Source organism: Peromyscus californicus, unplaced genomic scaffold (genome assembly GCF_007827085.1).
Source record: "Peromyscus californicus insignis strain IS unplaced genomic scaffold, ASM782708v3 Scaffold_4__1_contigs__length_199733344, whole genome shotgun sequence".
NCBI lineage: Eukaryota > Metazoa > Chordata > Mammalia > Rodentia > Cricetidae > Peromyscus > Peromyscus californicus.
Genome location: NW_026294562.1, coordinates 196913863 through 196934812, shown reverse-complemented (window position 1 = coordinate 196934812; position 20950 = coordinate 196913863). Strand labels below are relative to the sequence as shown.

The 20950-nt window shown below is 37.0% G+C and overlaps 1 protein-coding gene across 1 annotated transcript in view; it reads right to left on the bottom strand.

The window, feature by feature from the left end:
- The window catches only part of LOC128124329 (vomeronasal type-2 receptor 116-like), a 51771-nt gene extending 31036 nt beyond the window's left edge, over positions 1–20735 (bottom strand). The window contains exon 1 of the mRNA XM_052760473.1: positions 20731–20735. Coding sequence (XP_052616433.1) covers positions 20731–20735 — 5 coding nt within the window. The remainder of the gene's footprint in view (positions 1–20730) is intronic.
- Positions 20736–20950: the final 215 nt, after the last annotated feature.

Here is a 20950-nt window from a genome sequence, read left to right as displayed (position 1 = left end):
AGGTCTTTGATGTAGTTGAAGACTAGATAGTTATAATTTTCCTTAGTTATGATAAAAGATAAGTTAGATATGAAACCCTAGACTCACAAATATAAGATATATAGGATATCTTATTTAATTCTGCCAAATACATGGATTAGATGTTATAAATAGACTAGATATTGTGACTGTAATTCTTGCTTGATAATTGTTTTGTTATATGCAATTTTACTATGTGAAAGTTAAAATCTTCCTTTAAAAAAAAACATAAAAGTGGAAGTACTGCGGGGTGTCCTGTAGGTTGTAAATTTATGTTGCATGATTGACTGATAAATAAAATTGGCCAGTAGCCAGACAGGAAGGATAGTGTAGGCAGGGCAAGAAGAAAGGAGAATTCTGGGTAGAAGAGGGCTAGGAGACGCTGCCAACTGCTGCCATGAGAAGATGTTAAGATACCAGTAAGCCTCAGCCTGAAACAGATCCTCTGGATAACTGAGACAGTTGATTAGCTTTAAATGTTTGCGAGGCCCCCAGACAGTGGAGCCAGGACCTGTCCTTGGTGCATGGGTTGGCATTTTGGAGCCTGGGGCCTATGCTGGGACACTTTGCTCAGCCTTGGTGTAGGGAGGAGGGGACTGGACCTGCCTCGGCTGAGTCTAACAGGCTGGGCTGACTCCCCATAGGAGACCTTGCCTTGGAGGAGACAGGAATGGGGGTGAATTGGGGGGGGACCACTAGGGGATAGGAGGAGGGAGGATGGGGGAATCCATGGCTGATATGTGAAATTAAGTTAATTATAAAATAAAAAAATATTTTTTAAATAGATACCAGTAAGCCATGAGCCACAGGGCAACTTATAGATGAATAGAAATGGGTTATTTTAAGTTGTAATATTTAGATAGCAAGAAGCCTGAGCCATTAGGCCAAACAGTTTAAATAATATAAGCATATGTATGTTTATTTGAGTCTGAATGGCTGCTGGCACAGGCGGGACTGGAGATAACTCCAGCTACAGGACTGCATATTGAATAATCTAAAAAACTATTCGGAATGCTTGAAACATATGTTCTTAATGAGAATACTGGGAGCAAGAAGACCTACCATGGAGGTGGGCATCAACTTCTGGTAACAGACAGGACAAAGGGCATTAGACAAAAAAAATTAATTTCAGGGACTTGTCTTCACTCATATACCATATCAGTCTCTACTGTTGGTCTGCGATTATTTCACTGATATTTCTATCAGATTCTTTATGATTTCAGCACAGAATGGCAATAAGCACCTCTCCAGGAATTTTCGAAGACTTCAATACAATCTTTGGACTGCTGAGACATCCAGCCCCCTGAACTGAACTACTGAATTGTCAGTCATTCCAGTGTGAGATATTGATTGCTGAACTACCTAGAACACAGCAGGGAAACCTGTCACATAAATCCCATAAATATACAAATATATGTGTAGCTTGAGTTTTCCTGCTTGGCCCACAGTCAGGACAAATCTCTGACACCCGCCAGTCCCATAGCCACTCAAACCCGACCAAGTAAACACAGAGACTTATATTGGTTACAAACTGTATGGCCGTGGCAGGCTTCTTGCTAACTATTCTTACAGCTTAAATTAATTGATTTCTATTAATCTATACCTTGCCACGTGGCTTGTGGCTTACTGTTACTTTACATCTTCCTTGTCCTGATGGCGGCTGGCAGTGTCTCCCTCACCCAGCTTCCTGTTCTCTCAATTCTCCTCTCTGTTAGTCCCGCCTATACTTCCTGCCTGGCCACTGACCAATCAGTGATTTATTTATTGACCAATCAGCAACACATTTGACATACAGACCATCCCACAGCACTTCCCCTTTTCTTTTCTTAAAAAGGAAGGTTTTAACCTTTACACATCTCCAAAGTCAGCTTGGTATATTTGGGAATTTGGGCGTAGCTTCTCTTACTACTTCCTGCTGGAGGGGGGCGCTGTATCTTATGGGGACACAAAGAATACTTTAGGATTAGGGAGTAGTCCATGAGGGTGTATCGTCTGAGCCAGTTGCCTTGAAATGGTTCTGGATGTTGGATCATCTGGGCCATGGTGTCATCAGAGACCTTTCAGGTGGTCTTGGCTGGTCAAACCTGATGTATCTTAATCTGGAACAAATCCATAGCCTCTGGCTTTCTGTGGAAACAAAAGCAGAGCCTCCTTTCCAAAGCAACATATCCTTACATCTAAATTTTGAAGTCAAAGTAACTTTAAAATATACATTTTGGCATAACTAAACAGCTTTTGTAATCAAATGTTTTTCTTCAGTTACGAATATCAAAGAGAACATAATCCAGATTCTCTGTGTGGTAGCCATCTTTACATGGCTTATTTTTTTATATTAGCTTGAGCCTATTGCTTTAAACTGCAGCCTTCTAAGCCTGAAAGGGCGCTGTTGCTGCTGGCTCCGCCCACTTCAGCTTCCCAACATGGCGGTGATACGTTTTCTGCCAGCTCTGGGAGCCATCAACTCTCAGAAATAGTGGGTCTATGCTTCTATCAAAGCAGCGTGTAGCTCAGAAACCTCTTTTTTTTGTACTAGCAAAGGCTAAATCCACCACACAGCTTAATGTGCCACTTTCAGAGGCCTCATTCCCGCCATACTGCAGGTCGAGCATGCACACATGCTAGGAACCCGCCAGTAGCTCAAACTGGCAGCTGCCGCTCATTTGAGAGAGACAATTAGGAACTGTTTTTAGCTCCATTTTCGAATCTTTTTTCTCAGTTTTTAGGTGGAAACTCTTGCCACCACGTTGGACGCCATTTATAGCTAGAGTTTTCCTGCCTGGCCCACAGTCAGGACAAATCTCTGACACCCGCCAGTCCCACAGCCACTCAAACCCGACCAAGTAAACACAGAGACTTATATTGGTTACAAACTGTATGGCCGTGGCAGGCTTCTTGCTAACTATTCTTACAGCTTAAATTAATTGATTTCTATTAATCTATACCTTGCCACGTGGCTTGTGGCTTACCGGTACTTTACATCTTCCTTGTCCTGATGGCGGCTGGCAGTGTCTCCCTCACCCAGCTTCCTGTTCTCTCAATTCTCCTCTCTGTTAGTCCTGCCTATACTTCCTGCCTGACCACTGACCAATCAGTGATTTATTTATTGACCAATCAGCAACACATTTGACATACAGACCATCCCACAGCATATATGTACTCATTCTCTATATTCTCTTTCAAAATAGTCCACAGTAATACAGTTTATTTTCTGTACTCTTACCCTCAACTTTGTAAGCACTGGACATTACAAGTTCTCATTAGCCTACTCACCACACCTATTGCTATTTGCTCTTTGACATGATGGCCTGAAATCTCTCTAAAATAAAGAAATAAATAATACTCTTTGTTTTCATAAATTTTATGTCATTTAAATTCTAATAAATTAGAGAGAAGTAGATAAAGCAAATACCAAACAATTGTTTTCCTGCAGGACATCCCTCTCTCTCTTTGGATCCATGCCCTAATGAATTTGCAAAATTCCATTGCAGTAATGAAATGCTTGAACAGCAGATATATTCATGAAAAATGTGAGTTTTCTTAAAATGTTTATAGCATGAGAATTCAAGCAGCATTGTAATGTCAGAGAAGAACTTGCCATCAATATCTTTTGGTAGATGTGATACAAATGAATGGAGAGACGGAGAGAGACAGACAGACAGAGAGACAGACAGAGAAACTAGAGAGATGAAGATAGACAGACAGATACAAGAAGATAGATAAATATTGAATGTAGTTAATTATTTGTATGTCATTTTAATTCTTATTTATATTTTTATAATGTAAAACAATTTTAAATTAAAATATATTTTGTTCATGTTCTTCCCCTCCCACAAGTCCTTCCAGATGCTCTCCTCCCTATCCAACAAATTAAATTCATTCTCAAAAACAAAGAGAATCTCAGTAAAAGAAAACACCCCAAAACCAAGATAACAAAATAATACAACACCAACAAAGAAAAAAACCCACTGAACTAAAACTAAATAAAATTACATACACAAACCCTGTGGATTCCATTACATGTTGATAATATCTCCTGAACATGAGGCCTACCCTACAGTGGTTTATATACACACTGTCACTCCATAGGAGAAAACTGAACTTACATATCCCAACAGGTTATAAAAAGAGTTCAGTGGTTTAGGTTTATGTTAGTGGAAAGGTTTTCATACATTCATTCATTTTTTCTTTCTTTCATTCATTCCCTCATCCACCACTTACATATAATTAATGAAATAAAATGAGATATCAAAAAAAACTGTCACATCAATGTCGGAGAAGACAAACCAAAAGAAGGAATAGTGCCCAAGAGATGGCACAGGAATCAGAGACTCGCTAGTTTTTACACTTAGAAATCCAACAAAAACACTAAACTGGAAGCTACAATATAAGGGACCTAGGGCAGACCTGTTTAGGCACTATGTATTCTGGTTTAGTAACTGTGAGATCATATGAGCTTTGGTCATGTATATTTAGAGAGACTTAATTTTTCTCCTCAATCCCCACTGGCTCTTACACTCTTTCCTCCTCCTCTTTCATGTGATTACCTGAGCTCTGAGGGCAGGGAATTGATGGAGACATCCCATTTAGGGCTGAGGACTACAATATCTCTCTGTGGTGGTATTGTGTTCCCCCAAATATTGTGTACCCTAATAAACTTATCTGGGGTCAGTGAACAGAAAAGCCACTAGATACTTGGGGTAGGCAATGGTAGCACACACCTTTAATCCTAGCATTCCAGAGGCAGAAATCCATCTGTTCAAGGATACAGCCAAGCGTAGTGACTCATGCCTTTAATTCCAGAAAACCAGCCTTTAATCCCAGGGAGTGATGGTAGAATGCAGAAAGGTATATAAGGTGTGAGGACCAGAAACTAGAATCTTTTGGCTGGTTAAACATTTGGCTGGTTAAGCTTTTAGGTTTTGAGCAGCACAGTTCAGCTGAGAGCCATTCGAATATGAGGACACAGAGGCTTCCAGTCTGAGGAAACAAGATCAGCTAAGAAGTTGGCCAGGTGAGGTTAGCTGTGGCTTGTTCTATCTCTCTGATCTTCCAGTGTTCACCCCAATAACTGGCCTCAGGTTTGATCTTATTAATAAGAACTTTTAAGATTCCTGCTACATCTCTCACTCTTTGTATAATGTAGGGTGTTATCTTGATATTTGTTCCTGTCTGATGCAGGAGGAAGCTTCTCTGATGAGAGTTGAATAATGCCACACCAACTCCAGTGTCATCCATGTGACATAAACAATTATGTCTATAATAGTGGACACGTGTCCCATGGGACTAAGATCCCTGGAGGTCCCTGGCAGAGTGCCCGCATTATGCCTCCTTCTTGAAGAAGACGTACTTCACAGATCATGAGCTCCATGGGCTCTGGGTTCTGTATAACTGTTTTTGATAATGTTTTAATTAATCTATGAAGCACAACAATAATTAATGAATGCTTGAGTTGTGAACTATGGAGGAAAGGGGAAGCTGGACATGGATCTTAATCAGATATAACAAAATGAGCTATTTTTTAAGACCTCAAGCTGCTAGATAAAGATAGTATAATAGTTTAGGCACTTCTAGGGAATAAACACTCACCCACTAGGAATCCTTTAGGAATCCCAACTAAAGTGATGTATGGCAGAAGACGTTATCTCCTAGGAGGCAGATGGTGGGCCCCTCTGTTGAGGAAGTTTAACATGGGAAACTTAAGGACTACAACAGAACCCCTTCTTCTTACAGGTGAAAAAGTACAAGAGTCCATATTCCAACAGGTTAAAAAGGTTTTATATTAAAAAAGATATGTGATAAAAGAACTGAAGAAAGACTTAGAGAGGGTCTGCAGCATCCAAATTGGCTAAGTGGGTTATGAGAACCAGGAAAGTAGAAGTGCGTGATAAACTAGATAAGAAGAAAGACACAGCTGCAACCCCAAAGAAGTCTACACAAGTCTAGGGACTGCACTAAGTTTAAAAAAGACAGACTGCTCTTAGAGTCATAAAGTTCTTGTGGGTGAAGGGATATGTCTAGCAGTGATTAATAATTGTGTTTGCTAATTTTTTTTAAAGATGATGTAATTGAATTATTACCAAGCTCTTGTTGTTCCTTGTATGACTTGATAGTTTTCTTTTCTGTGTATAAACTACTGATTTGCAGAAGTAAAATTGCAGCAGATTCAAACCACTTCTGAGTGTGTTGTCTTTCTGTCAGTCGCTGAATCCTTGCCTTCCTGACTACCCAAGCCCTGGTTCTCCTATGGTTGTGGAACCCCCGATGGGCCAGTCCGTGACAGAATAAGGTCCTGATTTATGAGTATAATAGAATATCACTTAGAGCTATTTTATCACTACAAATATATATATATAGTTTGTGATATGTGTGATATATATACACACATATATATTCTTCATATCTATAGATATATAATATATAATATGTCAATATAATATCAGTATAAAATGTGATATATTACATGTAGGTATACAATATATTATATAAAAATGTAATTTTATCATTAATTTTATATTACCTAATTAACATTTTATATTATATAATAAAAGACAAAATACATTTTTTTCTTTTTTAGGCCAGTATTATTTGCTTTTACTGTAGATCCCTAGGCAATCTAATCTCAGGTTCTTGGTCATCCAGTCGTGTTGGGTATGGATTTTATATTGTGGAGTGGGCTTTAATTCAAATGTCTTGAAAGGTGGTGACTCACAACAAGTATTGTGTCTTCATCACCCTAGCATATCTTGCAGGCAGTATACCATCATAGATAAAAGGTATGTGGCTAATTTGCTGTTTAAATTTTGCTTTTGGCAGCATCCAGAGTAAGTTTCTGTACAAAAGATGCTATAAAGTAAAGGTTAATGTTCTACATAGGCACCAGTTCGACATCTCCATGATCAATAATTTTCATAAATGTTGTCTTCAGCAATGAGACTTTGTTATGGGGATAGGAGAGGAAACTTGTCTTGGGGAAAGCCCAATCCTGTTCTAGAAACTTCATTTGGTGACAAGAGAGGTACAATTGTGACTTCCCCCTTTACAAGACAACTTCCTTTAGATCACCTACAGATATGTATGTATATCAGGGAGTTTTTACTGTATTAAGTTTCCATACCCCTCAAATACCCCTTAGTTTTAGTTGTCTCTCCATGTATTCTCTCTCTCAACTACCTCTCTCTTCTCACCACTTACTTTGTCCTCTATTCCAGCTAAGCACATACTGTAAAGAAGAAGAATGATCAATTTTATGTCTGTTTATCTATGCCAGAAAAGTATAATGCATATTTCTTAAAGATTATGTAGGCCAGTAATTAACCATTTGTCTTTCTTAAATGATACTTAAGTTTTTATTGTTATTAGCAAGATAGGACTTATGAATGTTGGTAAATCTGAAAGTTGGTGTTGTTTCTTTAAGTACTAACAAGTACTTATATGTACCATCTAAAGAGTTCTAACAGCATGAAAATAAGTCCAATTAAAAACTTAAACCATACAAAAGTTAACATAATGGCACATGACTCTAGTCCACAACTTTAATATAAATATGTCAAAAAATCAAAAGAAGAAATATCAAGTTGTAAAGCGTTTTATAACCACCTGAAGCAAATATTTCTGATATTAATAAGTAAAAGTGCTTACTAAAAAGTTATGTCTACAATGATATAGTAGACAAACTATTAAAATTCAAATTATCAAGTGTACGTTCCTATGATACATGAGTTTTTATGATGCTATTAACATAAGAAATGAATGTGTTTTTGCTTCAATCCACATTGACATACCAAGTCAGAATTCAGTAAATATAAGAAAAAACTTCATTGATTCATATCTATTAGAAGTGACAGTTTGACATTTTGGGGAAGAATATTAGCCACCAGGTATAAATACATTTACCATATGGGTCACCAACTTTGCTCAGCCAGTTGAAGATCCTTCAAATGATATAGAAGAACTGAGTTTGATCACAAGATACAAATCATGGTAGAAGAGCATCTGCTCTTATTGTTATACACTGACCTACACTAGAGAGACAGTACATGAAAGTGTGGAAAAAATCAAACAAAAATAACGAACGTGATAAAATGTATGAAAATGTAGTGTACATGACCACAATCCAAGCCACTGTGTGCCTAAATTACATTAACTAAGAACCCTATGTTTATTCATGTCCCATATTTAACAAGTACTTATATGTACCATCTAAAGAATTCTAACAGCATGAAAATAAGTCCAATTAAAAACTTAAACCATGCAAAAGTTAACGTAAGGGCACATTACTCTAGTTCACAACTTAGAGTGCTTTGTAGTCATGATAAGGATGAATAGGCATATGAGTGTAAAAAAATAACAAAAGCAATTGGAGAGAAAGGGAGAGTGGGGACAGGAGACATAAAGAGACATGGGCAGGTACATAAATTTGTAAGTGCACAAGAAGAACCATGTGCACCACAAAAACATGCAGTACTACTGAAAAATACACATGCCACCTGAACAAACCTTTGGAATCCTGTGAATCTTAACATACCACACAACCTATATACATGTATATTTTTGTTTTGTTCACTGTTTAAGACAGAAAGAATGTCTTAGATGCCTATTGAGTTATTACTGAATAAAGAAAATGCAACTTATGCACATGTATTTGGATGCACATACTGAAATGATGATTTATTCACCTGTAAGGAAGTAAAAAAATCATAATAATTGCAGAAAAATTGATAGAACTGGGGTCTAGAATTTTAAGCCAAATGTCATAATCTAAAAGTAAAACACATTACATTTTTAACATTTATTATCTAGCATATATATTGGGAAGGTATACGATTTAATCCTCCATAATTTGATGGTAAGACCCCCATTGCTGAAGACACCACATGCTTAATCACATAATATAAAGGAATAAAGTTATTACTCATCTGAAAGATGTGTCTCTTCTGGTTTGATTTCATAGTGCTGAGAAACACTATGAATCATCTCATAGAAGAAATAAAATCATGACATTCATCCATCTGTGAACCATGATAGGTACAGTAACAACTGACCTGTGGTGAGAAATGGACTGAAAGTTATGTTTGTAACCAATCATTTTCTGATTGTATCTAAGGCCCATATCATGGTATGGATCACATGGCTGGAAATATAAATATGACTAAATTTATGTGGCTAGATAGTTCTTTGACTCTAGGCAAAAAACAGATGCTATTATTCTGAAATGGACACAGTGTTAAAACAAGACCTAGTAATTTTTTGCTATACCACGGGTTACTTCATCTCTCAATCCTCACCAGAGAAGGTCCTATTTGAAGTAGATGGCAATTCAAACAGAAACCTACAACTGACCAAGTAGCAGACAATAAGAGACCTGAAGCTCACAGCCATATATGTGAAAAACAATATATTCAACCCTACTAAACATCTTTCAAGAAGGTCTGTAAAAAGACTGTAAAATTCAGAGTGTGTAGATAGCCTGAGAGAAACATTGTTTTCTGAACACCACAGGGGAGGTGTATATATGAAGTTACAGTGATTATGACAGTATTCACAAGACTTGAAATAATGAAAAAAAATTCTAGCATGGCACAAAGTCCAATTTTTTATACTATTTTCTCTTATGGAAAATAGATTTATTTCTCATACAATATGTCCGAATTATAATTTCCCATCCCTCCAATCCTCCCAGGTCCTTCTGACCCCTCTTCCTCTCTGGATCTACTCCCTTTTTGTCTCTCATTAGAAATGAACAGGCTTCTAAGAGAAAACAACAAAACATGACAACCTAAATTATAGCAAGATGAAGTAAAAAATATCATACTAAGTTCAACATAGAGTTGCCTTGTTCCTGATATTCATGGAGTTGCTATTATTTTTTCTTCATTTAATTTCATATTGGCATTGGCTTGATGTAAACTCCCTTTAGTATCCTGAGGTATATCACTTGTCTCTCTGATTTGTCTGGTACTTCCGTCATAAAGGGGTATTGAATTTTGTCAAAGGACTTTTCTGCATTCAATGAGATGATCTTGTGTGTTTTTTTTCTTTCAGTTTCTTTAGATGGTGGATTACGTTGGCTGATTTTCATCTGTTGAAGCATCCCTACACCTCTAAGATGTAACATAGTTGATCATGGTGAATGTTCACTTTGATGTGTACTTGGATCCTTTGCTTTTAATATATTGAGAAAATTTGGCTCTACGTTCATGAGGGAAATTGGTCTGTAATTCTCTTTATTTGTTGAGTGCTTATTTATGCAAAGGGAATATATGGCCAAGATACAAATAGAGAGCTAGAGAGAAAGAGAGAGAGGAAATAAAAACAAAAGTTAAATTAAAAAAAAAATTAAAAAAAACAGACAGATGAAATTTAAAATAAATGGGAAAGGCCTGACACAACACAATGAAACAAGGAACCTCCAAAGGTGACTTTGAGTTTACTTTCTTTGGACCATCTAGTACTGGACCTGTGGCCTATCCTTAAGAGAAGTCAGTTTCCCTAGTGATACTCCCTTGGAAAAATCTAAGTATTCATTTGAAAGTGATTATCTTTTTATAGGTGAATTAAGTCCATTGATATTAAGGGATATTAATGACCAATGATTGTTCATTCCTGTTATTTTGTGGTGGTAGTGTGTGTTTACTGCTATGGCATTATATATTGCCTATGTTTCTGAGGGTGTATCTGACTTCCTTAGGTTGGAATTTTCCTTCTAGTGCTTTCTGTAGGGTTGGGTTTGTGGATAAGTATTGTTTAAATCTGGCTTTGTCTTGGAATGTCTTGTTCACTCTGTCTATGATGACTGAAAATTTTGCTGGGTATATTAGTCTAGGCTGGCATCCATTGTCTCTTAGTGTCTGCATTACATCTGTCCAGGTCCTTCTGGCTTTCAAAGTCTCCATTGAGAAATCGGGTGTTATTCTGATGAGTTTGCCTTTATAAGTCACTTGGCCTTTTTCCTTTGCTGCTCTTAATATTCTTTCTTTATTCTGTGTAGATGTAACCAACCTTCTTATTAAATAAGAAACACAGAACCAATGCAAAGAAGAAAGACAAGAGGTCAGAGCTAAGAGCTTAAACCTTACCCTTCCTCCTGTGGTGGTCCTAACTCTCCGAACCAGAGCTACTTTCTGTGTTAAAGTCCTTATATAGAATTTCTGTTCTGCCTTCTCATTTGTTGTAAACCCAACCACATGACCACCTTGTCACGGCCTTTCTGTATAGACCTCCAGGTTTTCCATGATTGGTATTGAGATTAAAGGCATGTGTATCCAATAATGGCTGTATCCCTGAACACACAGAGACTTACTTAGCTCTGCCTACCAAGTGCTAGGATTACAAGCGTATGCCACCACTGCCCTGATTTCCTATGGCTTGCTAATAGCTCTGACCCTGGGCAACTTTATTTATTAACATACAAATAATATTTTAATAAAAATAAAATATCACCATAATTCTGTACATTAAGTTGTTTAATTATTATGTGGCAAGAGGACTTTTTTGGGGGGTCTAGTCTGTTTGGAGTTCTATAGGCTTCTTGTATCTCCATAGGCATTTTCTTCTTTAAGTTGGGAAAGTTTTCTTCTATGATCTTGTTGAATATATTTTCTGTGCCTTTGAGTTGGTATTCATCTCCTTCCTCTATCCCTATTATTCTTAGCTTTGGTCTTTTCATGGTGTCCCAGATTTCTTGGACATTTTGGGTCGTGACTTTGTTGGCTTTAGTGTTTTCTTTGAGTGATGAATCTATTTCTTCTACTGTATCTTCAATGACAGAGATCCTCTCTTCCATCTCTTGCATTCTGTTGGTTATACTTGCATCTGAAGTTCCCATTCATTTACTCAGATTTCCTATTTCCAGCATTCCCTCTGTTTGTGTCTTCTTCATTTTTTCTATTTCCCTTTTCTGGTCTTGGACTGTTTCCTTCATCTGTTTCATTGCATTTTCATGATTTTCTTTCAGGGCTTTATTGTTTTCTTCTAGGGCTTTACTGTTTTCTTCTGTTTTGTTTTTCCTCAAAGATACCCTCACAGTAGACTACTGACAATGGTTGAGAGAAAGCCCGAACTGACCTACTCTGGTGATAGGATGGCCAAACACCCTAACTGTCGTGCTAGAAACCCCATCTAATTACTGAGGGAACTGGATGCAGAGATCCATGGCCAGGCCCCATGTGGAACTCCAGGAGTCCAATTGGTGAGAAAGAGGAGGGTGTGTATGAGCAAGAATTATTGAGATCAAGGTTGGATAAAGCACAGAGACAAATTGCCAAAGGAATGGAAACACATGAACTATGAACCAATAGCTGAGGAGCCCCCAACTGGATCAGGCCCTCTGGATAAGTGAGACAGTTGATTAGCTTGATCTGTTTGGGAGGCATTCAGGCAGTGGGACCAGGTCTGGTACTCAGTGCATGAGTTGGCTGTTTGAAACCTGGGGCTTATACAGGGACACTTGGCTCAGGCTGGGAGGAGTGGACTGGACCTGCCTGGACTGAATCTACCAGGTTGAACTGAATCCTCAGGGAAGTCTTTGCCCTGGAAGAGATGGGAATGGGGGGTGGGCTGGGAGGCAGGTGGGGGGGGGAGAGAAGGGGAAGAACAAGAGAATCCGTGGCTGATATGTAAAATTAAATTAAATTATAAAATAAAAAAGAAAGTGATAATCATTTGGAGATAGCCATGGAGTAAGTGGTGAAGGAATGAATCCACTTCTCCTTTCAGCTAAAGGACCCCTTAGTTTCTACTTTTCAAAATTACTATAAAATTTTGAGGGTTAATTCTAAGATCTAGCAAGTCTACACCAATGTAAAGAAGATGAAAAGTTGTATAATCAAAATCAGTTTTACAGCACACCCATGAACTTGCAGCGTTCTCTGATTGAGTTGGTATGTTAGATGGGTATTTTCATGATAAAAAGGGAGGCAATTCTTTAAACAAAATAAAAGATTATACACATATGACTGGAGTTGTTGGGAGTGGATAACACTAGTCCTAATGTTAATCTTAAGGTGTCTTAGCCAACTTTAAGAAGGAATCCAACTCAGCATGAGCCCAGAGAGCTGGCCCTGCAGGAAGGATACAATTTCTGTTCCCTAGTGTGCTGAGTTAAAGACAATTCAGCCTCCAAGCACTAGATCCAGTGTCTGGCAAGGATGACTGCATCCTCTTTACTGTGTGCATGTGGACACTACAGGAGAAGCTACTAGAAAGCTGATGATTCAGAGAGGGTGCTACCTGTGGAGGGATGAGCAACAGATGGTTTTTTTTTTTTTTTTTTTGGTTTTTCGAGACAGGGTTTCTCTGTGTAGCTTTGCGCCTTTCCTGGAACTCGCTTTGGAGACCAGGCTGGCCTCGAACTCACAAAGATCCGCCTGTCTCTGCCTCGCTGGGATTAAAGGCGTGCGCCACCACCGCCCGGCAACAGATGGGTTTTAAAACAACTTTTGATACTTTGAAAACTAGGTGTCATTATCACTTATATTAAATCAGAGCAGTGTGATTGTGGAATCCTATCCATGTCGGTGATCTAGGCTTTGGGGGTCTACAACCTCAGTTATCTGTTGCTGGGTCATGTTTCTCTGGATTTATTTTGATTGATGATGTCTTGTCTTTATGTCATTTACAAACTCCCTGGTGAGCACACTCACCTTGAATCTTGTGATTGCCTTTGACTTTGGGAATCTGCATAGAGGAATAGAAGGGAGACAATACCTATAATATTCCTTTTGGAAACATGCTTTTCTCAGCTCCATGATATCTGTGACAAGAAGATTAGCTGCAGGGAAGCATCTAGCACCTGAGATATGGGTCTTGAATCTGTGACCTCCCCTCAGATAGGGATCTGTGATTCTGAACATTCACTCTCCCTCAAAACTGCAATATCTTTTACCTACAGTAGCAATGGCCATACAGACTTCAGCAGCAAAGAACTTTGTTGAGATATGTTTGCTATAAGTAGTAGTAATCAAGAATAATTACAAATTTTTTGCTCCCATCTCTTAATGAAACACTGTAAAGGATGATCTGATAATTCTTTACCATGGAAGGAAGACAAGATTGCACAGAGAATTAGCAATAAATACTGAGTTGTGACATGTGAAGGGCTGGCAGTGAGCTGTGGAAGTTCTATTGCATCCTTTTCTTTACCAAGGAAACAGATTTAGTTATTTTCTTTTTGTTCTTCTCAACAGACTATGGCGCTGGGCGGTGGTGTCACACGCCTTTAATCCCAGCACTCAGGAGGCAGAGGCAGGTGGATCTCTGTGAGTTTGAGGCCAGCCTGGTCTACAAATCCAGTTCCAGGAAAGGTGCAAAGCTACACAGAGAAGCCCTGTCTCAAAAAAAAAAGAGAGAGAGACTATGACACTTAAGTTAGTAAATAAAAATGAAATGAGACAAATGAAGGGGAAAGATCTTCATAGACTATAGGAAAATGGCAATAATCCATATTGAAGGTTATTTTGTTCTCTGTTCAATTATACTGACACTGTGCACATGCCCATGTATGTTTGCCAATGAGTAGTCACATTTTGTAGTAAAGTGTGGTTTATTTAGTGTGTTATTGGTCACAGTAAAGAAACCAAAGGAGTAAGTAAAGAAGAAACAGGTGCAGGTTCTCAAATCTCCAGACAAAAGACAACCTCAGAAACAGATGCTGTGACAGGCCAACTCCAACATGTCTGTAACTGACAGATACACCGCTGTTGCTTAAATCTGTTATAAACTACAGATGATGACCACATAGGAGTTCTCTCCATTTCTTCCCACATTCCCAAATCCACAAAACTCTCAAGGACAGTATTTGATTAGAGATAGATTTAGAAAGATCATTCAGAGACAGGGATATGTGTCTTCCTGATAATTGGAGGATGGGAAATCTCAAACATTTTTACCTTGTATTTAACTGATAGAGAGGAAAATCAACACTGGGTCTCTTTTTCTTTTTCTCTTATTTTCTCTTTTGGTCATTTGTGTTTCTTCTGTCAAGATCTCTCTGTGCTGTTCATTAATGTATCAAGTAAATCTGTAATTCCTGGGAGTCAACATATTTTATTATTAATTTCTTTTCATGTTTTACACATTAATATGCTCTCAAATCTATCTTGGCAAGGGTTTTATGCTCTTTTTACTGTTCATGTTCTTATTACATTTATTGTTTGTTTGTGGGAGGTGCTTTCTCTTATTCATTTGCAGGTTACAAGACAATTGTTCTCTTTATTTCATATGAGGTTCACTGGAATAGAATATATGATTGGGATGATGATTGATTCAATGAGCAATTTTTGCTGTATTCCTTATTTTTCTGTTTTTCAGGACATTTTTCAAAACATTGGTGTTAGCTCTTTAAAGGTTTGGCAGAACTAAGCAGAGGATCCATTGAGTCCTAGCTTCATTTGTGAGGACCATTTTCATGATGCTTCCTCATTATTATTATTGCTTATGCCCTTGGAATCATTTTATCAAGTCATATGTTTCTAGTAATTTGTCTAGTTCTAAAGTTTTCATGTTTTTAGAAGAGAAATTACAGTGTGATCCCTAGTTATTTACTGAATTTTATTGGGATCTGCTAAGGCACCTCTTTTTATTGTAAATTTTATAATCCTTGGTCTTCGTACTCTTTCAGCTTTACAAATGGCTTCTCTCAGTGCAGCAATCTCGACTCAAAGTTGTCTCCTTATCTTTATTTATTTATTTACTTATGTATTTGGAGACAAGTTCTGTCTCAATGTAGTCCTAGCTTTCCTCTACTTATACTTGTAAAACAGGCTGTCCTTGAACTCTTAGAGATCCACTTGCCTCTGCTTTCCCATTGCTTAGATTAAAGCAGTGCCTTCTACTGTGTTGAACTACATCTTTCAGTGCCTTACTGACAAGTAAATGTGAATGAGAGGCCTGTTATCACTCTGTTGTGTTTACACTTGCAGAGTGATAGCCTTTCACTTTACGTCTTGTGACTTATTTTATTAGCTATGTATTCCTTAAAATCTGACTACAATATGAGGGATAGGGTTTCTTCTCTGGCCTTTACTATCTAAACACTTTTGCTGTCTGAATGATCTTAAGTTCAGTTTTTGGTGAAGACATAGTTAGGCACAGTGCAGGTGGATGTTGACTTTTATAGCTTCTTCTATTGTAAAGGCTCTCTTTTCTGAAAAACAATGTTTAGCTTCTTTATCAAGAATCAGATGGCTACACACAATATAGCCTTTGCTTTATAAGCATCTGCCATGCTTCACTCATTTCTTTAATCTGTCCTTATTGCACTTTCAAGTATTTTTTGGTAACTAATTTTCCTATGGTATTAAAAATAGTATGCTATGATTTTAGATAATATAGTAACTTGCTATTGCTTTTTCCACTCAAGGTTGATTTAATGTCTGCAGTTTTAGGGAAGTGCCTTATGAATTTTAGGACTACTTTTTTTTCTACTTCTGTGAAGGCTGTCATAGGGAGTTCTATGAAGAGAGGATTTGACTCATTCTGGAATAGCCATGTGGAGTGCATGATACTGCTGAACCATGGAAAATGTCATATTTGATTATACTAGTGTTATCTTCAATTTATGTGCTCAATGTTTCATAGTTCCAATAAGAAATCTTGTATCTCCTTGGTTAAGCTAGTTTGCTTTCTTAGGCTTCTTGAAAATATCATTAGTGGTGGTTTATAGGTTTTTGGATAGTCTTGTTTTCTTATTTTGATTTGTGTTATCATCTCAAGTTTTTAAAAACAGTTTTCCTTGCAGTTTTTTCTTTCTTTTCTTTAAGCTTTTTATATCTTTAGTCTGTCACTTGACTTTTCAGACAAGATTACTATGTGTTTAACTATTTATATGACCTTCAATAGATCACATGTTCCACATGTTAAACATATTCTTAATGAAAAGTAGCTATACTACACATAGGCTTGTCAGTGACTTCAGGGAATCCTCCTGCCTCTGACCATCAGTAGTAAGTTTGCAGATCTTCACTATCATTCTTGGCTTCACATGGATGCTAGGGATCTATCCACAAATCCTTGTTTGTGTAGTAGGTACTTGACCCACTGAACCACCTTCCAGGCCACCTTCTTTCATATACAGTTTCACCAAGAATATTCTACTGAAACCTTTGCTCTTATGACAGAGGCCAAAATCCCAAGTCATTATACTATAGAGGGCACAAGGTCCTTGTGCTCACAGATAAGCACTTGGGAAGCCAGGAACGGTAAACATTCAGGGTTGAATCTTCAGTGGAAGAGATATGTAACTTGTATTACACCCAGCATGTTGGGACTGGATGTAATTAATAGCATGATGAATCACTGGGTAATACAGAAGGCATCAGAGGCATGTTTAAGATGGAAGATATTATTCTTCCATGTAAAATCTGCGTGCAGATATCTGTTTAACATGAAAAATTCATTGCAATGAATGTCTGAATTGTTGATAGAAGCACTTTCAAGATTCCTACCAGTGCTTAAGTCCAAGCTATTAGAAATGAGAAATAATTATGCCCTGTTTTCTAAGAGCAAGTTTGACAGAGAGTGCAGTACACAATTTGACTTTCAGAATAAAGTTTTGGAATCACAGAATGTGGAAGTACCAAAAGACATTGAAATAATAAAAAATAAATGGAAATAATTTAAGAAAGTCTCAAAAACAAAAACCAGATTATATATTTTTATGTATTTCCATGGCTTTATAATGAACTTTTTCCAGTTGCTCCTGTCAAGTGCTGTTTGATAGCATTCAATTCTATATGGGCTTCAGGAAATGCAGATACTGACACAAGAACAGAAATAGAGCAAGAATACAGGGACACTTGGCTCAGCCTGGGCGGAGGGGACTGGACCTGCCTGGACTGAATCTACCAGGTCAAACTCAATCCTCAGGGGAGTCTTTGCCCTGCAGGAGATGGGAATGGGGATGGGCTGGGGGGAAGTCAGGGGGGTGGGTAGGAGGGGGAGAACAAGGGAATCTGTGGCTGATGTGCAAAATTAAATTAAATAAAAAAAGAGAAGTAAATTAGATTTCATAAGGTAATCACCAAACATCAAGAAAACATGAATATAGTTGGTTTTGTTAGTCAGTTTATCAAGGTAACAGTATTATTTTAGAAATCTAAATTTTATATATATTGAGACAGGGTTTCTCTGTGTAGCTTTGTGCCTTTTCCTGGATCTCACTCTGTAGACCAGGCTGGCCTCAAACTCACAAAGATCCACCTACCTCTGCCTCCCGAGTGCTGGGATTAAAGGCGTGCACCACCACTGCCCGGCTATATATTTATATTTTTATTTGGCATTTGTAGATCAAATACTGTGTGTTGGGGGGTGCTACTCACCACCTCCACATTTCCCTGGGGTGATCTAAAGTGGGAGCAGCAGGAAATACTAAATAGAAGGATGTAGATTGTGGAGATAAACAGATAGAAAATACAGGATAGACTGGAGAGGGCCTGGAACTTATTCCATCTGGCCCTGATAGTCTCTGCCCTAGGGTATTTATAGAAATGACAAGGGGTGGAGCAAAAGACCACCCCCACCACAGTCAAGTGTGGACCATTTCAGACACCTACACTCAGGCCAGTCATCTAATCATCCTCTCTTTGCAAACCTGCTGGGTAAAGCCACTAGTAAACCTGAAAATGGGCTTCTACAGGTCCCCCTTTCTTAAAATATAAAAAAGCCAAATCATCATTAATTAATAGTTTACAGCAATCTCCATAGCTGTCACACCTCCCAGTATGGAGTAGAGTATGATAAAGACGGCATTTCTTTTTTGGAGTGGTTCCAGGGTGTCTATAGCAGTCTTTAGCTGCATCCATTCCTTTCTAAAACAAAAACTCTTAATGCAATTGCAAATTTAAGGAATTCCTTAGCTTCATCATTATCATTAACAGGTTAACATAAATATTCTTATGCATAGTTACAATTCTCTCAGTCTTACAACTCAAAGCAAACTATTAACAGAACCACTTGAGATAACATAAATGGTGCTATATATAGTAAGAATTTTATCAGGCTTACAACTTAAACTCTTAATAGAACCATTTGAATTTCTTGCTAACAGAACACAGAAAAAACTTCTGATGTTTTCACATTAACCTTAAATAATTCCTTAACTTCACAAAATCAGGGTGCATTAATATCAATAGGTTAACATAATTTGTACAAACATACATTCAACATTCAGTTATGAGTTAATTCACTCATAATTCCCCCTTTTCTTTATTATTTTTTAAACAAAATCTTAAACCTAGTTATAAAAAACCCAAACTTACACAGTTCCTACAAACCCATATTTAAAAGCAATATTCTCAATCTAACCATTAACACTTTGAAAACTTTTAGCAGTACATCCACAAGCAACTTCTTTCTTTTTTTTTTTTTTTTTTGGTTTTTTGAGACAAGCAATTTCTTAATAAAATTCTTTACACTTTAAATTTTAGTATACCCATTTGCATTTCTTACTAACAAAACATAACATTAATCTACTCAAATAACAGGAAAATATTTTTTAAATTAAATAGACTAAGGAATATTAACTCTGTCTTTTCTTTATAAATTTTTTAAACAAAATCTCAAGCCTAGTTAGAACACTCAAACTTTTTCATCTAAAGAGTTCCATTTGTAACACAAAACCAGGTCCATAAGTAATTCCACTTTTTCATAAACAGTTCCATAAAAACAGTTCCACTTTTAAGACAAAACAATTTTTGAATTGAATCACCAGCATATATGCATACACAAAACTGCATCTTGAGACTACATAGAAAAAATAAATTTCTTCATTTAAACAGTTCCTAGGTCACCACCATTGATCAAATCTAAGTAAATTCAAAATTGTCCTGCTGCAATGAAACCATTATTGTTCATTTCATTTCTTAAATTCCAAAATTCAAATAATAAATTCTAGTACCAGCCTTCCAAATATGAAGAAATCCATAACCAAAATTTTTTGTAGTATTATCTCATTTTTAAGTTCAAAAAGTAAATTCTTGTCCTAGACTTTTACTTCCAAATATGAAAAAATATTTTATAATCAAAAACTTTTTGCAAACATCACTATGGCTTACATTCTCAGGCCAAAGACATTTTTAGTTATAGTAACATTTTAAACTGTATAGGTTTTGCTATTAACTCAGGTTTTTCTGTGTTGCCTTGATTTTCCAATGGGTCTCAGTTGCAGATGTCTATCTGTGGTTGTTGTACTAGTTCTGGCATCCATCATTCTTAGCTTCTTAGAGGCTTCTGGAGCTTTTGAAACTGCTCAGACTGCCAGCTTTGCAGTCTGCTAGCACACTACCTTCTGTGTCACAGGTTCCTTCACCATAAACATTAAGCATAGACTCACAATCAACATTTACACTTTTTCACAAACTCACACTCAACATATCTTGCAAAGCATTTAAAACTTACATTAAAATATTTACACTTTTTTACAAACTCACATATACTTATTTAGCTTCCTCTTACAAGCTAATATTCTCAAAGAAACTCTATAGGACTACCTTAGCAAATATACTTACATATTTACATCTTATATTATTATTTAAACTTATATTTACTTCTTATATTCCTATTTAAACTTACATTTACAACTAGCATCTTTCTTATATTCATCTCATTTGAACTCACATACTTCTTACAAGCTTACTTTAGGACTACCTTAGATATTCTTAAAGACACTCTATAGAACCACCCTAACAAATATCTAATATAAGTCTTATTTAAACTTACATCATGGCCCTTTTTACTTCTTACAAGCTTATTACTACATTTCTTAAAGAAATTCTATAGATCTATAAGCAGATATCTAACTTAGCAAACACCTAAATATCTAACATTTTCTAACAAGACAATAATTTTCTATTTCTTACTCTTAATTAGTATCACTCTCTCTATTAGAAAGATCCTCTTAACAAGACAGAAAGTACACAAACCATTTCTAACATTCAGA